General features: G+C 36.7%; 1 protein-coding gene across 1 annotated transcript in view; it reads right to left on the minus strand.

The window, feature by feature from the left end:
* Positions 1-24,785, minus strand: part of TEKT4 (tektin 4) — a 65,477-nt gene that overhangs the window by 7,627 nt on the left and 33,065 nt on the right. The window contains exons 3-5 of the mRNA XM_074195997.1: positions 24,253-24,396; positions 18,780-19,002; positions 15,542-15,696 (exon numbers count right to left, since the gene is read on the minus strand). Coding sequence (XP_074052098.1) covers positions 15,542-15,696; positions 18,780-19,002; positions 24,253-24,396 — 522 coding nt within the window. The remainder of the gene's footprint in view (positions 1-15,541; positions 15,697-18,779; positions 19,003-24,252; positions 24,397-24,785) is intronic.

Here is a 24,785-nt window from a genome sequence, read left to right on the forward strand (position 1 = left end):
GGTCAATTTTGTGTAAGTGCCGTGTACTGCAGGGTAAAAAAGTGTATTCCTTTCTATCCCTATTCAATTTCTTCCATAGGTCTATCATATCTAGGTTTTCTAAGAATTTATTTAACTCCTTAACTTCCTTGTTTATTTTATGATTGGATTTATCTAAATCTGAGAGCAGGAGGTTGAGGTCTCCCACTATTAGAGTTTTGCTGTCTATGTCTTCCTGTAGCTCTTTCAACTTCTGTAAGAATTTACATGCTGTACCATTGGATACATACATATTTAGTATTGAAATTACTTTATTGTCTATGGTACCTTTTAGGAGAATATAGTTTCCTTCCTTATCTCTTTTAACACTATTTTTGCAGCTGCTTTGTCTGAGATGAGGATTGCTACCCTGCTTTTTTCACTTCAGCTGGAGCAAAATATATTTTCCTCCAACCTTTTACCTTTACTCTCTATCTCTCTGCTTCAAATGAGTTTCTTGTAAGCATATTGTAGGATTCTGTTTTTTAATCCAGTCTGCTATTCACTTGCCTTTTAAGGGAGAGTTCATCCCATTCACATTCAAAGTTATAATTATATTTTCCTCCATGCTAACTTCCTTCTGTCTGTATTTTCCCCATTTTTCCCCCTTTATCCATATTCCCCAGTATTTTGTTTCTGAATACTGCCACCTTCAGTTTATATATACCCTCTTATGTCAATCCCCCTCCCCTTTATTTGCCCTTTCCCTTTTCCCCTTCTTTCCTTCCTTCTGTTAGTTCCCGTTTTTTCTCCCCCTCCCTGTCCCCACCTCCCCTTTTCCCCTTTTAATGCTTGAAAGTTAAGATAAGTTTCTTAACTTAACTACGTGTGTCTAAGTTAACTTTAAGCCAAGTGTGATGAGATGAAGATTCAGGTGGTTCTCACTTCCTCCCTTCTCCTTACTGTCCCCCTTTTTAAGGAGGTATTGTTTTTAAATAATTCTATCTGAGTAACAGAAAAGCTATGTGTCCATTACTTCTGGCTATGTATATTCTCTCTATGGCTATGTATATTCTCTCTATGGCTATGTATATTCTCTCTGATAGAGTTATAATTCTCAAGAGTTATGCAACTCTTTCTACCAAGTGGATATACAGCCAATTTCATCTTATTAGATATAGGTTTTGTTTTGCTTTTTTACCTTTTCATGTATCTCTTGAGCCTCCTGTTTGATGTCCAAATTTTTTTTATTTAGCTCTTTCATCATGAAATCTTGGAAGTCTTCTATTTCATTAAATATCCATTTTTTCCTCCTAGAAGAGAAAGCTCAGTTTTGCCAGGTAATGGATTCTTGGCTGCCTTCCAAGCTCCCTTGCTCTTCAGAATATCTCATACCAGGCTCTTAATGCTGCTGTGGCCAGGTCCTATGTAATCTTTACTGTGGCTCCTTGGTATTTAAATTATTTTCTTCTGGCTGCTTGTAGAACTTTTTTCTTTTATCTGATAGTTCTGGAATTTGGCCACAACATTCCTTGGTGTTTTCATTTTAGGATCTCTTTCTGGAGAGGATTAATATATTCTTTCAATAACTATTTTGGCCTCTGGTTCCATGATATCAGAGCAATTTTCCATCACTAAATCCTGTAATATTAAATCCAGGCTTTTTTTCTCTTCAATGTTTTCAGGAAGGCCTATAATTCTAAGGCTCTTCCATCTTGATCTGTTCTCAAGGTCAGTGGTTTTGCTGATGTGGTATTTTATATTTTCTTCTATTTTTTTCAATCTTTTGGTTTTGTTTAACACAATCTTGTTGTCTCATGAAGTCATTAGTTTCCATCAATTCCATTCTTTTTTTGAAAGAAGATTTTTCTTCATTTATCTTTTACAATTCCCTTTCCAGTTGACCAATTCTATTTTTTAAGGAGTTTTCCATTTGCCCAAGTGTAGTGTAGTCTTCTCTCCTCCATCTTGACCAAAAGTCACCAGTCTGATTTTTAAGATCTTATTTCCTTCAATATTTTTGTGCCTCCTTCACCAAGCTATTGACTTGTTTTACATGATTTTCTCCTATCATTTTTCTTTCCAATTTTTCCTCTGCCTCTCTTGCTTAGTTTTAAAAATCCTTTTTGAACTCTTCCATGGCCTCTTGGCCTCTTGGCCTTCTGGCCATGTTTATTACATGACCTCTTGGATGTAGGAGCTTTGATGTTATTGTCTTCTTTTTTTCTGAGTGTTTTTATCTTCCCTATCTCTGTAGCAACTTTCTATGCTCAGATTTTTTTCTTTTTTGTTTGTTCATTTCCTCAGCCTATGATTTGCTTTAACCACTCTGTTAAGGTGTGACTCTACTTTTGTTCCAAGCTTTCAGCCCTTTTTGCAGATTTTTCAGAGATATTTCTAGGTACCTGCAAGTCTTCAGTTTTTCCAAGGTGGAATGATTTAAGGAGAGGTATGCTTACTATTCTCCTGGCCTTTGTTCTGATCTCTGTCATGGAACTGTGAGGAGGATCTTCCCCTCTCCCACTCCCCTGTGACAGTAAACACTGTTGTGCTTCTGCTCCTCCTCTTCCTAAGACTGCAACCCAGGGTTGTGATCCAGATTAGAGTGTGAGAGAAGCAATAGAGTCCTGTGTCAATGTTAGCAAAGAAACTCTGTAATCTCCTTCTGACTCCCTTACTCTCTGTGGGTTGAGAACTCCAGAAACAGCCACTGACTGAAACTTCAGTGACTCTCAAGGACTGCTCCTTGTCCTTTGATTCTGGTTTGTGCTGCTGAAGCCTGTGCTGGACTGTGCTCCATTCTCATCCTGGTGAGACAAACTTCCTGTTGGCCTTCCAAGTTGTTCTTGGCAGTTTCTGGGCTGAAGTTTCTAGAAACTACCAGTACTGTCACTGACCTAGTCATTTTGCTTCCTGCTCCTGAATCACTGGAACTGGTCTGCTTCAGCATGACCGGGACTGAACTGCACTCCTCTCTCATCCTGAAGCAAAAGCTCTTTCCTGGAAATCTTTCAAGTTGTCTTAGTCTGAAAAAGTGTTCCACTCTATCTTTTTGTGAATTATGTCATTCCAGAATTTTTTTAGAGCCTTGGGTGCTTAAGTAAGGATGTGTGTAGTGGAAAATGGTAGATTGTGTGTATGTCAGCCATTCAGCAGCTCAAATATTTATCCACCAATAAAGAATGGAAAAATCCATTAGATTTTTATTGTCAACAAATAGACATCTTTTTTTCTTTAAATAAAAGGTTATTTAACTAAACTTTTGGTAGAACGCTGTCAAAATAGGGTATGTGTATTTGTGTGTGTATACATTGTTTGTGTGTGTGTGTGTGTGTGTGTGTGTGTGTGTGTGTGAATTTGGCAAGAAGAAAATGATCCTGGGTTCAGTGATGTGCTGGAGATAGCTCCTGTGGCCTAACTAGAACTGCTTGTCAAATGTTCAGGGTGAGCAGTAAACACTTCAGAAATTGGTAAATGTTGTAAATCAGGACTTGATATGCTTAGTTTGTTTAAACTTTGAAAAAAAAGTTAACAATGCACATTATTCCACCCTCAGCTCTCTTCCCCAGAGCTAGTTGGTAAACATTTAGCAGGAATATCCTTCTTAGGTTATTATAGTACTGGATCTGTCCCTGATTTGTTGTGTGACTTTGGCTGAGTCACTTTTCATATCTGTGCCATTTTGCTATCTATAAAATAAACATTAAAAAAATCCCTGCTCTCTTGAAAGTTCTAATAAAGAGCAAATGAGATAATGGATACAAATGAATTTTGAAAACTATTAGTGCCAAATGTACAGTTAACACAAATGATGCTGCTCTGAAGTTTCATTGTTGTAAAGAAATGACTCTGGATTTTCAGAGGTTAGAAGACAATGGGGTAGGGAGCATAGTAGTAAGTACCAACAGGCCTTAGGCAACATTTTTTTGTTGTTATTGTCATTTTAGTCCTGTCTGAGAACTCATTTGGGATTTTCTTGGCAAAGATACTGGCATAGTTTGACATTTCGTTTTCTAACTAATTTAACAGATGAGAAAACTGAGGCAAACAGGATAAAGTGACTTGCCTAACATCACTCAGTAAGTGTCTGAGTTCAGATTTGAACTTGGGAAGATGAGTCTTCCTGATTCCAGGACTGAATTTCTAGCCACTCTACTATTTAGCTGCCTCACCTATATATCTGGAACAATGTATGAATTCAAGTGATTTTAAACTTTTTTTAAATTTTAAAATTTTTTGGCCCTAGTAATGCTGAGGCATAGAAGATAGATATTCTGCCAGTAGACAAGGTACCTACACTGACAAGATCATGAATCTTTTAAAGCATCTAAGTAATGATGATACTTACTGATTCACTTGACCTGATCAATCTTGGAATGAGATAGATGAGAGCTTCCAATCTTTCTCTCTCTGAAGAGCTGATATAGGCAGAAAATATATCATTTGACTTCTTAGATTGGATTTATGGCAGGCCAAGGTGAATGAGTTCAAGGTGAGATATATGCTAGACAGAATTTGGGGCAGTCCATCCATTTGTCCTATATGGAGGTGCCATAGAGATTGTCCTTGCTGTGTGTATGTTATTGACTTGCCCAATGACAAGAACTGACTAAGCTCATATTATGGGTCAGGTACAATGCTAAATTATGGTGATACAAATAAAGACCAAAGTATAGTCATTGTCTTCAGGGATTTTATAATGGAATGGAATGAGGAGAAAGAACATATGTAAACTTTAGATCTAACAAGACATGGACAGATTCCTTATCTGTCAAATGGTGGCATGGTAGATAGAGTACCAGGCCTGAAATTTGATTTCAGACATTTACTTGCTGTGTGACCCTGGGCAAGTCATTTATCCCTGTTTGCTTCAGCTTCCTCATCTGTAAAATGAGTTGAAGAAGGAAATCATAAACTACTATAGTATCTCTGGCAAGAAAGCCCCAAATGGGGTCATTAAAAGTCAACATAACTGAAATAACTGACCAACAACTACAATAGCAACCACACTACTTACATAATGGATTTATCATGAATAAAGTGTTCTATAAACTTGAACATACTATATAAGTATTGACTATTACCTGGATAGATCAACCACCTCTATCCAAATAAACAAATAAAATCATATCATCTGGAAAAAAGTTCAAATGTGGAGAGAATTCAGAGGTGGGTGTACACTGGTTCTTTGTCCTGGTTATTATCATCTAGGTTTTGATCTACCTCTATGTAGAAACCCTTTCAGTCCTAGGGTTTCAAGCAACCTCTCATCTTTGATATACTTGAGGATCCACAGGGAAGCCCAGTCTAGATTCATCATTTACATGATCCAACTCTATATCCAAGATCAGTATAGACACACTCTGTAATCCTTGAGACTGTATCCTTCCTCTGACTAATAGAATTAGTACCATATTCCCAGATGTGTATTTTTTATATTTAATAGTGTGGAAAGCCTTAATGTTTCTAAGGGATTATGAAATGAATAAAATGGTACTAGAAAACTACTCTCTAAACAAATTCTAAAGGGACTAGCTTCATGGAATAAAATGAGTCCTAAATGCTTCATACAGTTCATTGATATTTGGAGAGTGTAAATGGAAAAATCTCTAACTTAATGATTCAAACTTTCAATATTTGGAGAGCTATCACATATGTGTATTAACATATATATATATGTGTGTGTGTGTGTGTTTGTAAACACATATATACATGTATATATATATATACCCATATATATACATATATATATGTTATGTGTGTATGTATATAAATATATACTCACACACAGATATAAATGTAGGAACCAGATGGATCAGTAGATAGAGCACTAAGCCTTGAACCATGAAGTTGATGTTGAGCCATTTCAGTCATGTTTGACTCTTTGTGACCCCATTTTGGGATTTTCTTGGTAGAGATATTGAAAGAGTTTGACATTTCCTTCTCTGACTCATCTTACACATGAGAAACTGAGACAAACAGGGCTGAGTGACTTGCTTAGAGTAACTTCTAACCAAATTAGCAAATGTCTAAGACTAGCTTTGAACTCATCAAGATGAGTCTTCCTAACTCCAAGTCAAGTACTCTATCAGCTGTACCACCTAGCTGCCACAGAGTCAGAAAGACTCTAGTTCAAATCCAGCCTCAGATACTGATTAACTGTCCATCCTTGGGTAAATAAAATAACCTCTATTTGCCTTAATATCTTGGAGAAGGAAATGATAAAACACTCCAGAATCTATGCCAAGAAAATTCCATGGTCAATGTGATGGTCCACGTGTTCATGAACAGTAAAAATATCTGAACAACATACAAATATGTATGCAAACAAATGAGCTTATTTTTTTTTTTGCTAGGCAATGGGGTTAAGTGGCTTGCCCAAGGCCACACAGCTAGGTAATTATTAAGTGTCTGAGGCCGGATTTGAACTCAGGTACTCCTGACTCCAGGGCTGCTGCTCTATCTACTGCAACACCTAGCTGCCCCAACAAATGAGTTTAAGGTACTTTTCAAAGCTTTTTGTATTCTTTTGTATTCTTACTGTTGTTGTTGTTGTTGTTGTTGTTGTTATAGCAGCCTATCATCATTTGACAGAGAGTCAATCTCAGTCAAAAAGACCTTCTGACACATACTGACTCTGTGACTCAGGATAATTCATATAAATTTTAAGTATCCTAGACAACTTGCTAGACCTCTACCTCAAAGAAAGGGGAAATGGACATACACACACACACACACACACACACACACACACACACACACATATTTTATAACAGTTCTTTTATATCATCCAAAAAAATTGGAAACTAAGGGAGTGCCATTAATTGGAAAATGGTTGAACAAAATATATATCCATGATCAGTGTAGACAAGCCTGTAATACTATTTATTCCTTTAAGAAATGATGAAATTGGTGGTTTCCGAAAAAACTATTAAAGATTTCTATGAACTGATACTAAGTAAAGTGAGCAGCACAGAAGAATTTATGTGAGGGGAAATATTATTTTCAAGAATGAATAATTTTGAAAAACTCAAGGACTCTAATCCACCATGATTCCAATGGATCAGTGATAAAGAATTCTACATACTTTGTGACAAAAATATACTGATCTCAATATGCAGAATATGCACATAGTTTTGAACTTAGCCTAACTTGTATGAATATAATTATAAGGGTTTTCTTTTGATTTTTGTTTACTTGCTTGTGTTTAAGTGGAGAGGTTTAAGGGAAAAAGAAAAAGTGAATGTTTGTTAATTGGAAAATTCTTTTTTAAACCAAGCCAAAAGGGGCAGTTAGATGGGACAGTAGATAAAGCCCTGGTCCTGGAGTCAGCAAGCCCTGAGTTCAAATTTATACTCAGATACTTAATAGGTCTGTGGATTCAGGTACACTAATTTCCTCAAAAAAAAGCAAAAATTATTGCAAATGGCACCAAACTATGTCTATCTGCATTGGCAATGGGATTTCTAAACAACATGTCAGGTTAAAAAAAAATTCCCTGCCTGGGAGGTTTATGATTCCCTGAACAAGGGCAGAGATTCAATGTAGTGGTTGAGGTGAATAGTGCATTAAATCGGGAATGCCCTCCCAAAATATCTTTCCCTGCCTCATTTTATATGCCCATAGTTATTTTCTAAGACTAATCAGCCCTGTGGTATAGTGAATCAGTCAAATGATCTTGGACTTGAAAGACCTGGGTTCAAGATCTGTCAGTTACTAACAATAGAATTGTAGACAATTTTTCTCTAGGATCTTCATTTTCCTCATCTGTAAAATGGGAATCCTAGTACTTGTATTGTTCATCTTATAGAGTTGTTTTAAGCTTTAAAATACTATGTGATAGCTATTATTAACAACATTATTCACCATCCACTTGGTGCACAGTTTAAATGTTACTACATACTAAGGCTAGATCTACACAGCATACAAGGAACACTGAAGAGGCAGGGGATATTTACAGATCACTGGGTGATATGTCAATAGATCTCACTTCAAGTCCCAACTCTGTCCTGAAGTCAGAATGATGTAAAAATAGGAAGGGATCTTGAGGTCATTTGGTCTTTTCTCATGTTGCAAATGAAGAAGCCAAAATCCAGAGAGAGACTACTTGATGATAAATCTTTTTATTCAAAATCCAATTCCTTTTTCCCTGTACAACTGTAGTCTCACTCTATGATCTCCACCAGATAACTTTTCTTTGGGCTTCCATTTCTTTCCTTGCTTCTTCCCTATGAATTCTTACTTAACTTACACAAGGCTACATTTAGTGGATCCTTGTCTGAGCTGAATTCATCATTAGTCACACCCTTTTAGAAGCTAAGTTTTTTTAACCTCCCTTAAAGGATTGATCTAGTACCTATCTGCCTAGACCCCCACCTTCACTCCTCAGGGAATCTCATTGACACTTCTAATGAGGCCTTCTTTGGTTTAGGGCCTTCAACTCTAATTTTTCAAATTGATATTTTTACTGTTCATTTAAAAAAAATTGGGTTATGAATTCTCTCCCTCTTTCCAGTCCTTCCCCTACCCACTGAAGAGGCAAATATTGTGAAATCAATTACACAAGTGAAATCATGCAAAACATTTCCATATTAGCTATGGTACCAAAAATAAAGTGAAAAAGTATGTTTCAATCTGTACTCAGACATCATCAATTTTTTTCTCTATAGGTGGATAGAATTTTTCAACAAAAATATTTTGAGATTGTCTTGGATCATTGTATTGATCAAACATAGTTAATCATTATTTCAATATTGCTATTACTGTATACAATTTTCTTCTGGTTCTCTCCATTGACTTTGCATCAGTTCATGGAAGCTTTCCCAGATTTTTCCAAAACCATCCTTATCATTTCTTATAGCATAAAAGTATTCCATTACAATCATATGTCACAACTTGTTCAGTCATTTCCCAATTGATGGGTATCCCCTTTTTAATTCTTTACCATGACAAAAAGAGATGATAAAATATTTTATACATACAGATTCTTTCCTTTTCTTTGATCTCTATGGGATAAAGAACTGGTAGTGGATTTGCTAGGTTAAATGGTATGCTTGTTTTTATAACAATTTTTTCATAGTTCAAATTATTCCCCAGAATGGTTGAACCAGTTTACAACTCCACCAGAAGGATATTAAGGTCTCAATTTTTACACATTCCCTCCAGCAGTTTCTAGTTTCTTTTTTATTTCATTAGCTAGTCTAATGGGTGTGAAGTAGTTCCTCAGAAATGTTTTAATTTGCAATTTTCCTAATCAATAGTGATTCTGATTCAGTTCTAATTTGAAAGAGGCTCACTTGGAAGTTGCCCTGTGGGATATATTAAAGGAGAAAGCCTCCTCATGTTGGTAGTGATGTTCTCATGGAGCTAATAGATTTTTCTTGTGTTATTTGCATAGCAAACATCAATGTTCTACTTTGATTGGGTGAATACATATGGAGATCCCCTGAACAGAATGGTAGAGCAAGGAAAGTATCCAAACAGAGCTGGAATCTGGATTCTACTGAGCTTTTTATAGGGCATCAGACCTGAAGGGATCAGTTCCTTCACCCTACTCCTAATTTTACAGATATGGAAACTGATGTCAAGAAAGTAGGAACAACTTGTTTATGGTCACTTGGCAAGAAAATGGCAAAGTTTGGGCTCACCTTTCCTCTGATCACTTTCTGTTTTCACCCAGCCTTTCCTTCAGAAAAAATGTGTAATGCCAAATCAGTCTATTCTATTGATAAAATGCTATATACTTGCCAAAGCACATTCATCTTATTATATTTCTTAGAATGGGTTGTTTTTCCTATTTAAATAGTTGAAGAAGGACTTCCAGCCAAGATGGTGGAGAGAAAACAGGCACAGTTCTAAAGTCTCCTGATCTTTCCCCATCTCTGGTATGAAACAAACCTCAACATAAATCCGATCCACAAAACGCAAAAAGAAAAGCCAGGAGAAAGAACATCTACCTCAGGATTTGTCTTCTGTGGTCCTGGGTGAGTCCAGGTTCAGAGAGCAGATCAGCAGCATATCAGACTGATTAGCAGCTGGGTTGGAGCCCTGGGAGCCTGAAGGCCCAAGAGCCAGACATGCTTGATCAACAGGGCTAGAGCCTGTTCCACCACAGGGACTTGGGTCAATTAGGCAGCCAAAGCATTGGTGTTGGAGCTTACTGACAGGGTTGGGGGGCAGGGGAGAATTCTGGTGCAAGAGAGCTGCAGACATCATCCCTGGGCTCCTCTGGTCTGAGGAACTCCAGTCCACACCTCCATTGTGGCTGAGGCCTCTTCCCAGAACAATCACAATTCCAGATTCCTTCTGCCCCAGGCACAGGTGTGTGAGCAGAAGAACCAACTCAGCTGACAATAGGGAGAGGGATAACCTCACCCCAGGGTAAAGCCCACCATTGATTGAAGACAAAAGTATTTAACAGCTTCAATCACTCCCTACAGGCCAAGGGAGAAGGCCTCAATCAAGGTCACAGACACTCTAGAGAAAGCAACCAGCACCTCCAACTGGCTGGCTGGAGGTATTGCACTCAGTGAGTAAAGCCTCTAGGGATCCCAACACCAAATCTCTGTGAACCAGTCCCTCCCCAACTCAAGGTCTTAGCAAAATGAAGAAAGGTCAGTGGAAAGGTGGATCTATAGAAAAAATTCTTGGAAGGAAAAGACCCTAAAAGACTCTAACTCAGAGAGACCTAGAACCTCTGAAGATAATATGATCTGGTCTCCAGCTCAGAAAGACTTCCTTGAAGAAATAAGGAAGTAAATAGTTAAGTAGCTAAGTAGATTGTTAGAAAAACTAGACATGATAGACTTATGGAGGAAATTGAATGGGGGATATACTTTTTTCTCTGCAATACATGGCACTTATACAAAAATTGACAATATACTAGGGCAAAAAACCTAATGATCAACTGCAGAAAGGCAGAAATAGTGAATACATCTTTCTCAGATCACAATGCAATAAAAGTCATATGCAATATTGGGCCAGGGAGATATAGATACAGAACTAATTGAAAACTGAATAACCTCATTTTAAAGAATGAGTAGATCAGGGGTCGCTAGGTGGCACAGTGGATAAAGCACTGGCCTTGGAGTCAGGAGTACCTGGGTTCAAATCTGGTCTCAGACACTTAATAATTACCTAGCTGTGTGGCCTTGGGCAAGCCACTTAACCCCATTTGCCTTGCAAAATAAAAAAATTAAACAAAAAAGAATGAGTGGATCAAACAACAAATTACAGGAAGAATTAATTATTTTATCCTAGATAATGACAATAATGAAACAATATACCATAACCTATGGGATTCAATCAAAGCAGCTGTCAGAGGATATATTATATCTTTAAATGCTTACATGAATAAATTAGAAAAAGAGGAAATCAATGAACTAAATATGCAACTAAAATAATTAGAGAAAGAACAAATTAAAAATCCCCAAATAAATACCAAGTTGGAAATTCTAAATATTAAAGCTGAAATTAATAAAATCAAAAGCAAAAACTATTGAATTAATAAATAAAACCAAAAGTTGGTTTTTATAAAAAAAACAATAAAATTGCTAAAGCTCTGGTCAATTTGGTTAAAAAATAAAGAGGAAAACCAAACTGCTAGTATCATGAATGAAAAAGGTGAAATCACCACCAATGAGGAGGAAATTAAAGTAATAATTTGGAATTATTTTGTCCAGCTCTATGCCAATAAATTTGACAATCTAAGTGAAATGGATGAATATTTACAAAAATATAAGTTACGCAGGTGAAATGAAGAGTAGATTAAATATCTAAACCACCCTATCTCAGAAAAAGGAACTTCAACAAGCCATCATTGAACTCCCTAAGAAAAAATCTCCAGGGTCTGATGGATTCACAAGTGAATTCTACCAATCATTTAAGGAACAATTGATTCCAATTCTATATAAACTCTTTGGAAAAATAGGGGAAGATAGAATTCTGCCTAACTCTTTCTATGAAACCAATATGGTGCTAATACCTAAACCAGGAAGAGTTAAAACAGAGAAAGAAAATTAAAGACCTATCTCCCTGATGAATATAGATGCAAAAATCATATATAAAATCTTAGCAAAACAATTACAAGTTATCACTAGGATGATATATTTTGACCAAGTAGTATTCATCCCAAGAATGCAGGGTTGGTTCAATATTAGGAAAACTGTTAGTATAATCAATTATATCTACAACAAACCTATCAGAAATTATATAATCATATCAATAGATGCTGAGAAAGCTTTTGACAAAATACAACACCAATTACTGCTAAAAACACTACAGAATGTAGGAATAAATTGACTGTTTCTTAGAATAATAAGCAGTATCTATCTAGCAGTATCTATCTGAAACCATCAACAAACATTATATTCAATGGGGATTGGCTAGAGGCATTCCCAATAAGATCAGGGGTGACACAAGGATGCCCATTATCACCACTACTATTCAATATTGTATTAGAAATGTTAGCTTCAGCAATTAGAGAAGAAAAAGAAATTGAAGGAATTAGAATTGGGAAGGAAGAGACAAAACTCTCACTCTTTGCAGATGACATGATGATATACCTAGAGAATCCCAAGAAATCATCCAAAAAACTCCTGGAAAGAATTAGCAATTTTAGCAAAGTTGCAGGATATAAAATAAACCCTCATAAATCCCCAACTTTTCCATATATGACTAGCAAGATTCAGCAGGAAGAAATCCCATTCAAAGTAACCTCAGACAATATTAAATACCTATTTTCCAAGGCAGACTCAGAAACTTTTTGAAAACAATTATAAAGCACTTCTCACACAAATCAAATCAGATTTAAATAACTGGGCAAACATCAACTGCTCATGGATAGATAGAGCTAATATAATAAAAATGACAATTCTACCAAAACTAAACAATCTGTTTAGTGCCCTAGCAATCAAAATTCCAAAAAATTACTTTAATGAGTTAAAAAAAGTTGTAAGTAAATTCATATGGAGAAATTAAAAAGTCAAGAATTTCCAGGGATTCAATGAATGAAAGGTGACTTAGCCCTACCTGATCTAAAATTATATTATAAAGCATCAGTCATCAAAACTGTCTGGTATTGGCTAAGAAATAGAGTGGACTAGGTGCAATAGCAAGAAACGATTATAGCAATCTGCTGTTTGATAAACCCAAAGAGTCCAGCTATTGGGATAAAAATTCTCTCTTTAGGGGTGGCTAGATAGTGCAGTGGATAGACCACCGGCCCTGGAGTCAGGAGTACTTGAATTCAAATCCAGCCTCAGACACTTAATAATTACCTAGCTGTGTGGCCTTGGCAAGTCACTTAACCCCACTGCCTAGCAAAAAAAAAAAAAAAAACCCTCTCTCTTTGATAAAACTGCTGGTAAAATTGGAAGTTAGTATGGAAGAAACTTAGATTAGATCAACACCTCACACCCTATACCAAGATAAGATCCAAATGGTTACAGGATTTAGACATAAAAAACAATACTATAAGTGAATTAGAAGATCAAGGACTAGTTTACCTGTCAGATCTATGAAATGGGAAGTAGTTTATGACTAAGTAAGAGATGGAGAACATCACTAAAACCAAACAAGATGATTTCAATTACATTAAATTATAAAGCTTTTGCACAGACAAAACCACTGTAACCAAGATCTAAAGAAATGTAATAAACTGGGAAACAATTTTACAACTACTGTTTCTGACAAAGGACTTATTTCTAAAATATACAGAGAACTGAGCCATATTTTTAAAAAAAAGTCATTCCCCAATTGACAAATGGTCCAAGGATATGCAAAGGCAATTTACAGAGGAGGAGCTCAAAGCAATCCACAGTCATATGAAAAATTGCTCTAAATCATTACTTATTAGAGAAATGCAAATTAAAGCTTCTCTGAGGTACCACCTCATACCTCTCAGACTGACCAATATGACCAGAAAGGATAATGATCATTGTTGGAATGGTTGTGGGAAATCTGGGACACTATTACTTTGTTGGTGGAGCTGTGAACTCATCCAAGCTTTCTGGAGAGAAATTTGAACTATGCCCAAAGGGCAACAAAAATGTGCATACCCTTTGACTCAGCAATACCACTACTGGGTCTATACCCTGAAGAGATGGGGGAAAAGGTTAAAAACATCACTTGTACAAAAATATTCATAGCAGCCCTGTTTGTGGTGGCAAAGAATTAGAAATCAAGTAAACATCCTTCAATTGGGGAATGGCTTAGCAAACTGTGGTATATGTATGTCTTGGAACACTATTGTTCTATTAGAAACCAGGAGGGATGGGAATTCAGGGAAGTTTGGAAGGATTTGCATGAACTGATGCTCAGTGAGATGAGAAGAACCAGAAAAACACTGTACAACCTAACAGCAACATGGGGGCAATGATGAACCTTGATGGACTCACTCATTCTATCAGTGCAATAATCAGGGACAATTTGGGGCTCTCTGCAATGGAGAATACCATCTGTATCCAGAGAAATAACTGTGGAGTTTGAACAAAGACCAAGGACTATTACCTCAAATTTAGAAAAAAAACTGATATCTTATTGTCTAATCTTGCTATCTCTTATACTTTATGTTTCTTCCTTAAGGATATGATTTCTCTTTCATCACACTCAATTTGGATCAATGGAAACAATGTAAAGACTGGCAAATTGCCTTTTGTGGGGGATGGGTAAGGGAAGTAAGATTGGGGGAAAATTGTAAAGCTCTAAATAAAATCTTTAATTTAAAAAAAAACCCAAAATAGTTGAAGAATCATAAGATCTGTATTCTAGTCCTGTCTGACATATATTGGCTACCTTTATGACCCTCAACAAATCAATCTATCACTTAATTCCCCCAGGCAACTCTTTATGACTTTTAATTTTTCAATCTGTTAGAGGAAATTTTCTCACTGGGAGTTCTCTACACTAATGAAATCTGAATCCCAGATGCTTTTAAAAAAGTATCTTTACTCCACAATATTCCTATATTTTTTTAAATAATCATTATTTTTCAGATGATGAAAATGAGATTTGGGAAGGTGAAAGGTTAGGTATTAGATTTTGGATTTAAGCCCAAATCTGCTTTGGGCAGTTCAAGACTTTTTCTTGGAAATGAAGCACCATGTAGAATTGTAGAACCATGGCATCCCAAATCCCTAGCCTCATATGCAGATCATTTTATGGCCACATTAAGAGATGTCAACTATTCTTCAACCTCTTCTGAAGGAGCCCTAGGAAAAATACTCCAACTCAGAGGATATGCACTATTAATACAGACTTCTGGGAATAGCAATCTTATCTGTATCCCTTCAATATGTTGGGAATAAGAGAAACAAAAGAGATTATAACTCCTTTGGACAAGTAGATATTGTGCTCCTTTGTGTATGGGCACTGAGAATGTTAAAGTATTTAATTTTCTCTTTATTTAATATCTTAATTAATTGTTTTGCTAAGGGACTTACATATCTCTAGAAAGCAATAAATAAGATGGAGATTCAAAGCTGTCATCTGAATTATCTCAAAACAGACCCAATGATCTTCTGTTTAACTAAAAGTATATATGTACAGAAACATAAGTTATGTTAAACCAGGACAAAGTTATTACCTGAATTGTGCTGTGTCCCTACAAAGATCCACACTGGGCCTTTGAGCTCGCTGATAAAGCCTCGTTTGAGCAACTTTCAAGGGAATTTCTTTGTCTCTGATGGCTTGTTTGAGAGATGAAATATTGTTTTCCTGGTCTTTAATTTCTTTTAGTATCTGTGGAAGAAGCAAAGTATGTATGCAAGAGACTGAGTATCTATGGTTGCCTCCAATTATATGGATAGCCAGGAAGCTTTCAAGCAAATCCTAAAGTAACCCCTGTGAATTCTATCTTTCACCATGTCCTCTGAGCTTTACCAAAGGGGAAAAAAATGAACCTTCTTATTTCCCATCTCAGACATTTGAATGAATCATCATGAAAATTTCAACCTTGGAAAATTTAAACCCCCTTCCTTCTACCATTTTCGTCTTTGAATTCCTAAACATTATATCATTTCTGAATGTTTATGTCTTATAACTCTAATGTTAAATTTGTCCCTTAAGCACAGGAGAAGCTTGGAGATGGTGATGACAGGGTCAACTTTATGGCTTGGTCCCAACATTCAGAGAACAGAGATCCATGAAACAAAGCAACCAGAAAAATGAGAAAAGGGTCACAAGATTGGTGTAGGACTGAGTTTGGAGACTGTAGAAAACTTTCTGTGTTCTTAACCTCCTCTTTGCTAATGGAACTCTAGCCTGAATTTGTTTAATGAAAGAAACATTTAAGAAGTCCTTGCCAAATTAGAAGGGGTAAAAGTTTATATGAGTTACCTGAGTCAAAACGGCTAAGTATCTTGTTCACTTAACAGTTTGAAAGTACTCTGCTAAGATATATTTGGCAGGAAGGTTATGGCAAGTAAAGTATCATAGCCTCATGATTCTAAGTTTCTTAGAAGAAGAAACATTTTGCAGATGAGGAAGCTAAGGCACAGCAAATTTAATAGGGAGCCTGGTCTTATCCATCTAAAGATAAAGAGGAAGGAAGCATAAGATAGGGTTAACTTCACAAGTGAGTAGTGATGAGGACCACCTCCTTGGAGGTCTTCCAGCATAAGACAGAAGATTGCTTGTCTAGGATGCTGGACAGGTCATTCCTGCCCTGGCAAGAGCAGGACCAGATGGTCTCTGAGGTCCCCCCAAGTTCTGAGCACATAGGCCTCTGCTGAAAAAGCAGAGGAGTTGCTTTTATCTATTCCCACTCAAAACTGCCTTAGAATGTGACCTTCCTACAATGAGTCACTCCCACATTATAACTAGCAAATTATCCCAAATGTCAAATTATTTTGAAGCAGCTGAGTGGGATTTGCTTTTAGAAAAACCAGTTTGGGGCTTGCTGGGAAAGTAAGGACTCGAGTGAGAAGTGCCCAGCAGAGAAGAACCTTGGCTACCAGTCTCCAGAGACTAGTGACTAGAACCCCCTTCTGGACTTGGAATAAGGAACTTTTGGGTGATTTGTGTGCATCCCCAAAAGAAGCCTTAGGGCTCAGGCTATGGTTCTGGGTTAGAGAAGTCATAGAATTGACTCAGGAAGGACTGATAAATAACCCTTCCTGGGTTCAGGCACTTGAGCCTGGCTAAAAAGAAGAACTTTGCAGAACTAAGACCAGTGATGGGAAGTTGTGTTAAGAATTAAGGTTTTAGACATAGATAAGATCTGCATTAGAACGTCAACTTAGCTATTTTTCAACTATAGAACTTTGAATGAAATATTTCACCTTTTGGTTTTATAAAATGAGGGTGTGCCCACACATTCCAACAAACTAGATAATAGGGAAGTAGTTTTTGGCTTAAACCAAGGAAAAGTTTCCTAGCAATCAGAGATATCTGATAATAGAAAGAGCTGTTATAGGATAAAATCAGTGGTCAGAGGAAGACTCCAAGCAGTGACCAGATGATAAATAATGAGGGTTCTAGAGAAAGGATTGCTATACTAAGTTAATGGACTAGATTACTTAAGAGTCTCTATCTAACTATAAATTGAAGTTCTGTGTCACTGAACATGTCTCATATACCCCACTTCTTTCTCTCCTCTTACATTTACCACTGTTCTGGTATGGACTCTTAATAGACTTAGACTATTATAATAGCATATTGAATGATTTCCCTACCATAAATTTCTCTCCATCCCAATTCATTCTCCATTCAATTGTCAAATTGATCCTCCTAAAGGGCAGATATGATTATGTTGTTGATTAGTCATTTTAAATCATATCTCCATTTGAAGTTTTCTTGGTAAAAATTCAGAATGGTTTGCTATTTTCTTCTCCATCCTATTTTACAGAGGAGGAACTGAGGCAAATAGGGATAAGTGACAACACACACCTGATAAATGTCTGAGGCTAGATTTGAACTCATAAAGATGAATGTTCTTGACATGAGGCCCAGCACTCTATTCATTGCACTGTCTAGTTGCTCATGATTATATATATAGCCTTTATTCATTAAGCTCTGATTCCTTATCACTTCCAGGATGAAAAAAAATGCTTTGGAAAGTCCTTCATTACATGTCTCATCCCTTTCTTTTCCAGTCTCCTTATACCTTACTCCTTTTATGTACTCTGTAATCCAATGACTCTGGTTTCTTTAATGTTTCTCACATAAAATAATCTGTCTCTGAACTTCTGACATTTTTACTGGCTGTTCCCCATGCCTAGAATTCTCTTCCTCCTCATCTCTGTCTTCTGCCTTCTCTTGTTTCCTTCATATGTAATCCAAAATGACACTTTATGCAAGAAGTCTTTCCTGATTCCCCTTAATACTAGTGCTTTCCCTCTATTGATTATCTCTAATTTATTTATTTCAATGACCCTGAAGGTTGCCATGTACTGTGAAGCACTTAAGAGTTTGGTCAGGCATTAAAGATGCCAAAGTCATTCAACATCTCAGTTTTTCACCAAGCATCCTGACTTTTATCAGGTCCTTGGACTTTGATGACTCTGGAAGAGATTGAGGCTGATAGTTTTGTACAACTCTGCCTTTTAAATCCAATTCACTCATAAGTTAAGACTTCACTCCATGATGTCATTGATCTTCTTCAAAAACAAAGGACAAACAATATCATCACTAATTTATCCAGTAAAAAGCTTATTTGTACATAGTTGTTTGCATGTTGTGTCCCCCATTAGATTTGTGCAGGCTCATGGTAGATATTTTGAAAATGCTTATTGATAGACTAACTGAACTTTGAAAGCATGGGCTTTGAATCAGGGAGGGGATTAGGTGGAGAGTAGATAGGGTAAAGTCAGAATGGTGCTCACTTTGTGCAGGTGGTACTCCAGCTTAAGTTTGGTGTCCTCCATCTCCTCACAGCGCCTGGTAAAGGCCAGATTGACAACATCACACTGTAAACGGAGGTCCTCGGCAGTGTCATTAAGGATATTGTTAATCAGGAGTCGCAGATTGACAGATGCCATCTTCTCCCGTTCTGCCCGGTAAATGTTGTCATGAGTGAACTTGGCCCACGTTTCTGGAGTATAAGCACTAAAGAGGTCAGAAAATGGTTAAAGAAGTCAGTATTTCTTGACACCATGGTTTGAGGAATCATGGAACAACTATTCTGGACTCAGGAGAAGAAAAGTTTCCTGACTTCCATGAAGTTTCTATTCTTAACTGAGGACATGAGATAAGCTTAGGCAGGCAAGAATGATGTGAGGCATAATTTGTGTAGAGTAGGACAAATTCTCAGAACCAGGATAGGAAAGAAGTGATGAGGGAATGGGGTTCACAACCAGAAATAAACCTTGGAACTTTAGGGAATAACAGGTGATGGAGGTCTTTACAGGCTACATTGACTGTAAGGTTCTAGTCTTATGTCTCTCCCTTATTCTAGTCTATATTTCACTCAGCTGTGAAACTGGTCTTCCTAAACACAACTAGGTCATATCACTGCCCCCAATTCAATAAACTCTAGAGCCTTCCTATTGTCTCCAGATCATATAGAAAATCTTCTAGCATTCAAAACCTTTCACAACTTACCCCCCCATCTGTGACTATCTCCAGCTTATCCTGTATATAGTTTGATCATAATTGTTTTCATGTTGTTTCCCCCCATTAAACCAAACACAAAAAGTATAGTTCTTGGCTACAAGTTACCCAGAGAGGATTCTAGCATATGCCTAAGGTATATAATAAATGTACCTTTGTATAGTCTTTGAATGGGTCTACTGTGTTCATACCTCAGAGAGGAGAGATAGTTTCCAGGAAGAATATTTACCTTTCCCTTTCTATAGCCCTGGAAGAGTTTGGCTACCAGTTGTGATTTCCAGGTCCATAAGTTAACATCTGGTTTCAGTCTCTTGGTTTTGACTTGGATTTAGGATCATTGCCTTGAATTCTGTCATTTTGGTTTAAAAAATCTTTGATTGAAACAAAACAAAAAAACATTTTAGGGGCAGCTAGGTGGCACAGTGGATAAAGCACAGGCCCTGGAGTCAGGAGTACATGGGTTCAAATCCAGACTCAGACACTTAATAGTTACCTAGCCCTGTGGCCTAGGGCAAGCCACTTAATCCCATTTGCCTTGCAAAAACCTAAAAAAACCAAAACAAAACAAAAAAAATCTTTGAAGACAGGGTTAGTTGCTTCTTTTTCTGTGGGAAAAGAGCATCTACCATTATACCTACTTGATTCTTAAAAGAAAAATAGAGTTTCCTGAATCAGAATGAATTCAATACCCTCCATAATCCTCAATCATTCTTCTGCTTAGGTCTGACCCCTAACCATAACTCCAAAACCCTGTTGCCTTTCACACAATACTCTGTCTGGCTATTCCCTAGATAGGTCCAATTTCATTTTTTTCAGAGACAGATATTAAAAGTTTGTCATCTTCTAAACCAGAAGTTCTTAACCTTCTTATCAAATGAACTCCTTTGACAATCTGGTGAAAAATATGGATACCCCAGAACAATTAATTGAAGGAAATAATTTTTTTGTGAGAAAAGTTTGTGAAAATGATGTAATGAAGGAAATACTAAATTTTAGTTAAAAGTTAGTGAAAGCAATGATTCTTTTTCATCCAAGTGCATAACCCTTCTCCTAAAGTTTCTCTAAAGACTATGGAACCCAAGTTAAGAACCCTTGCTCTATATAATGTCTGGCAAATTTCAGAACTTGTTTCACAGTTTCTTCTGCCCCATCTTCTCTACCTTTAAAACCACACAGTGAGGGACAGACAGCCTTGGAGAATCTTTTGAACCCCTAATTAGATGAGTATTGAATTGAGTGTTAGACCTAGATAAAGTCACCAAGGCCTGAGTTTGAATCCAACTACAGACATTTAGTGGATGTATGTCCCTGGGAAAGTCACTTAACCTCTCTCTGCTTCAGTTCCCTCATGAGTAAAATAATGAGATTTCTATTTGGAATCTAAATCTATTATCCTATGAATGTTTCCCTTATTATTTCATTTCACTCTCCCAAACTATTCTAGTGAAGGTATGGCCATCAACCTCTTCCAGGTTCACCAGCCCCCCTTGAACATTTGTCATCTTGAACAATTCACATCAAGAAAGAAAGGGGAAAAAACATACTACAGACAATCTTTATTTTTTTCATTTACCCTAAGACCCCTGAGGCAAATTAGGTTTCAGACCTAATCTAGGCTCCTCTCTAGTATAAAGGGAATAGAAGTAAGGAATTCATTTGATAGTGATGGCTTGCCACCTGTTGGTCATTAGAGACATTACATACCATGCCAATCCTCAAAAAGATTGGCATCTACTAATAGAGTGGAGAGTGGTGGGGAAGTAGATTATCTAAGAGTCACAAGAGAATATTATCTGTGAATCACAGGAATTTATTAAAGGAGGCCAAAGGCAAGAGTTACAGTAACATTGCGCCCAAAATAGCAATGGCCTAGGGAAGCTCTTCTGAGAGCTGAGTTTTAGACATTTACTAGCTAGAAATATGGAATAAGTTATATATCCTTCCTTTAGAGTCAGTCAATTAGCATCTATTACACGTCTACTATAGACTAGGCCCTCTGCTAAACACTGGAAATACAAAGGGAGGTAGAATATGGTCCATTCACTCAAAGAGATCATAGCCCAAGAAGGGTAGAAAACATGCAAACAACCATGTACATATAAAATTTAATCCAGGATAAGTTGGAAATTAAAGAGGAATAAGAAAGGTTTCTCAAAAGAGACTGGATTTTAGATAAGACTTGAAGGGAAACCTTGATGTGAGAAAGGAGAACATGCCAGTCTGGGAAATGAAATACCCAGAATTGGGAAATATAGTATGTGTTAGTTAGGAAATCTGTGTCATTGGAGAGTAGAGTATGTGGCAGGGAGCAAGATATATGAAGGCAGGAAAGGTAGGAAAGGGTCTGGTTGTAAAAGGTTTTGAATTCATTTCAACAAATATTTACAATCCCCAGACTTTTTAAGGTAATTTTCAAGGTTGTTGAAATACATATACACAAATATTCCCTCATTTTACGGGTCTTAAAAATGAGGGGGGTTGGATTTGTTAGGTTCCTTCCCAGCATTAGAAATTTCTCTGAATACAACTTTTATTAGCTATTATTAGAGTTTGGCAAATCCCTTCATCTTAACAAACCTCAGTTTGCTCTTCAATAAATACCTCTTGTCAGTGGCAGCTAGGTGGCACAGTGGATAGAGCACTGGCCCTGGAATCAGGAGGACCTGAGTTCAAATTTGACCTCAGGCATTTAATAATTCCCTAGCTGGGTGGCCTTGGGCAAGTCACTTAACCCCATTGTCTTGCAAAATAAATACACCTTCTTGTCCTTATCTCACAAGGTTGTTGAGAAGAAAAAAAAATATAAACCTTTGCACCCCATGTGAGTGATGATGATGGTGGTGGTCTAAAATATGTGGAAACATACCTATTTATCAATTTTTTTCCTATTTTTTTAAGTGTCTGGGGTATTACCTAAGGGAAATGTCTTCACTCGATCCTCACACTATCAATAGAAACTGACCTCTAATCTACAGACTCCTTAGCATTGAAGGGTTGGGAGTGAACTACAGAACAAAAGTGGAGAAGGGATGGGATCTCTTCCCTCAGGTATCTAATGAAGTCTAGTAGAAACTAAGGCACAGATTTACATAACTACAATATAATTGTATTATTGTGGTACAATTGAGATTAGTACAATTTTAAGGTAATTCTAAGAATTATAAACTCATTGAAGGTAGGAGATCTTTTGGTTTGTCTTTTTCTTTTATATCTATAATGCCTAACAGAGTGCCATATATCTGTGGGAGGCCCTTAATAAAAGATTTTTGAATTGGGCTACAGCATAAGGCAGAGGGAAAAAATGCTAAAGGAGCAGTTACCAAAAAATATGATCTATATATTCACAGTTAGGAGAGAGTACTTTTGACTGTGGAGATCTGGGAAAGCTTTCTGAAGGAGGCAGCACCTCAGTTGGACCTTTAAAGAATGATTGGTCTTAAAAGAATTAAAAATTGAAGGTATGGCCATCAATTGAAGAATAGCTTAATGAGATGGAGTATAAGAAAGCAATGGAATATTATCTAGCTATAAGAAATGATGAGCAGGATGATTTCAGAAAAATTTGGAAAGACTCATATGAACTGATGCTGAGTGAAGTGAGCAGAACCAGGAGAACATTATACATAGTTACAGCAACATTGTTTATTGATCAACTGTGATGGACTTAGCTCTTCTCAGATATGCAACATTCCAAGACAATTTCAAAAACTCATGAGGGGAAATTCTTTCCATATTCTGAGAAAGGCTTACTATTTTCACTTTTTAAAATTTTTTTTTCAGTTTCTTTTTCTTTTGTTTGGTTTCTTTTTTTTTACACCATGACTAACGAGTAAATTTGTTTAACATCATTGCACATGGAAACTTATATCAGATTGCTTGCCATTTTGGGAAATGGAGAAGCAATGGAGGAAGAGAGGTAGAAAAAATTGGAACTCACAATTTTCTAAAAAAACGAATGTCGAAAACTATCTTTACATGTAATTGGGAAAAATACTATTGTCAAAAAAGTCCTTCAGTAGATTGAGATGTGGAGAGAAACATATTCCAAACAGGGAAAAACATAAGCAAGGCACTTAAGAGAGGAAAGCATGTGATATGAACCATGGGCAGTGAACTAGTTTAGATGGAGGTACAAGGAAATAGAATGTGATGAGTGGGAAGTTAAACTTGTGACTAGAATGTTAGGGATCTTGGGTCCAGACTAGAGAATTTATCTAGAGCTTAGCCTCTCTAGATAAATAATAAGATACATAGTAAGTGATTCATAAATTTTTTCATTCATTTGAGGTTTTTGAATGTCTTTTGGTAGAAGTATTATGATAAGGGTTATGGTTTAGGAAGATTTGTCTGACCATGGGATGGATATGAGAAGTGGAGAATGGAGGGATGGAAATCAGAGAGAAGACATTTAAAAAATGGTGGAGGGAAAGGAAATGAATCTTTTGACTGGGTGGATGGTGGAGGAGTAACAAGATTAGAAAGAGGATATATACTTACTCTTACCATGTTCAATAAGGATTAATCATTCCATTTAAAACTAATGCTAATGAAAATTTCCAATCAGGCTTGCTCACATATTAAACATGAACTTAAAAATTCTTTCCAGAATTAAATGGAACTAAATATGTGGTCATACAGGTTTTTTCTCCCTCCTCCCTAACTTATACCATGAGCCTGACATATTAGCATTCCCAGAAGATCATGACCCTGAAGTCATGAGTTGACATATAAGCATAATATTTTTACCTGTCTTCAAACTTGGTTGAATGAGGGTGGAACTGTATGTTGGTGCTTTTGTTGTTGTAACGGGCACACATTTCATCAATGTTGTAGGTCTCAACCTTATCTGAATAGTCCATTTCACAGATTTCCTTGTGGTCTCTGTTCAGCCTAAAAGGAAAAGAAGAAGAACATTGGTGAAAAGAAATTTAAAATTATCCCACTGAAGCTGAATGGAAGAGTCTGAAAGAGAATCCCATCCCAGATTCCTGCAAAGGAACAGATGTGGTGTAATGGAGGGGATACTGATCTTGCATTGTTGAATACATTTCCAGGTTCAAAACCTGACTCTGAAAATTACTAGCTGTAGAATCCTGAATCATTTCCTTCTCTTTGATCTTCAATTTCTACCATTATAAAATAATGAGGTTAATCCAGATATTTGGTAAAGGACCCTCCAGCTCAGACATTCTATTCTCTACTTCAAGGATTTCTTGTAGGTCTATTGATTTGCTACTCTGTGAATCTCAGAATGGCAGACAGAAGGCAAAGAAGACCCC

Source organism: Macrotis lagotis, chromosome 8 (assembly GCF_037893015.1).
Source record: "Macrotis lagotis isolate mMagLag1 chromosome 8, bilby.v1.9.chrom.fasta, whole genome shotgun sequence".
NCBI lineage: Eukaryota > Metazoa > Chordata > Mammalia > Peramelemorphia > Peramelidae > Macrotis > Macrotis lagotis.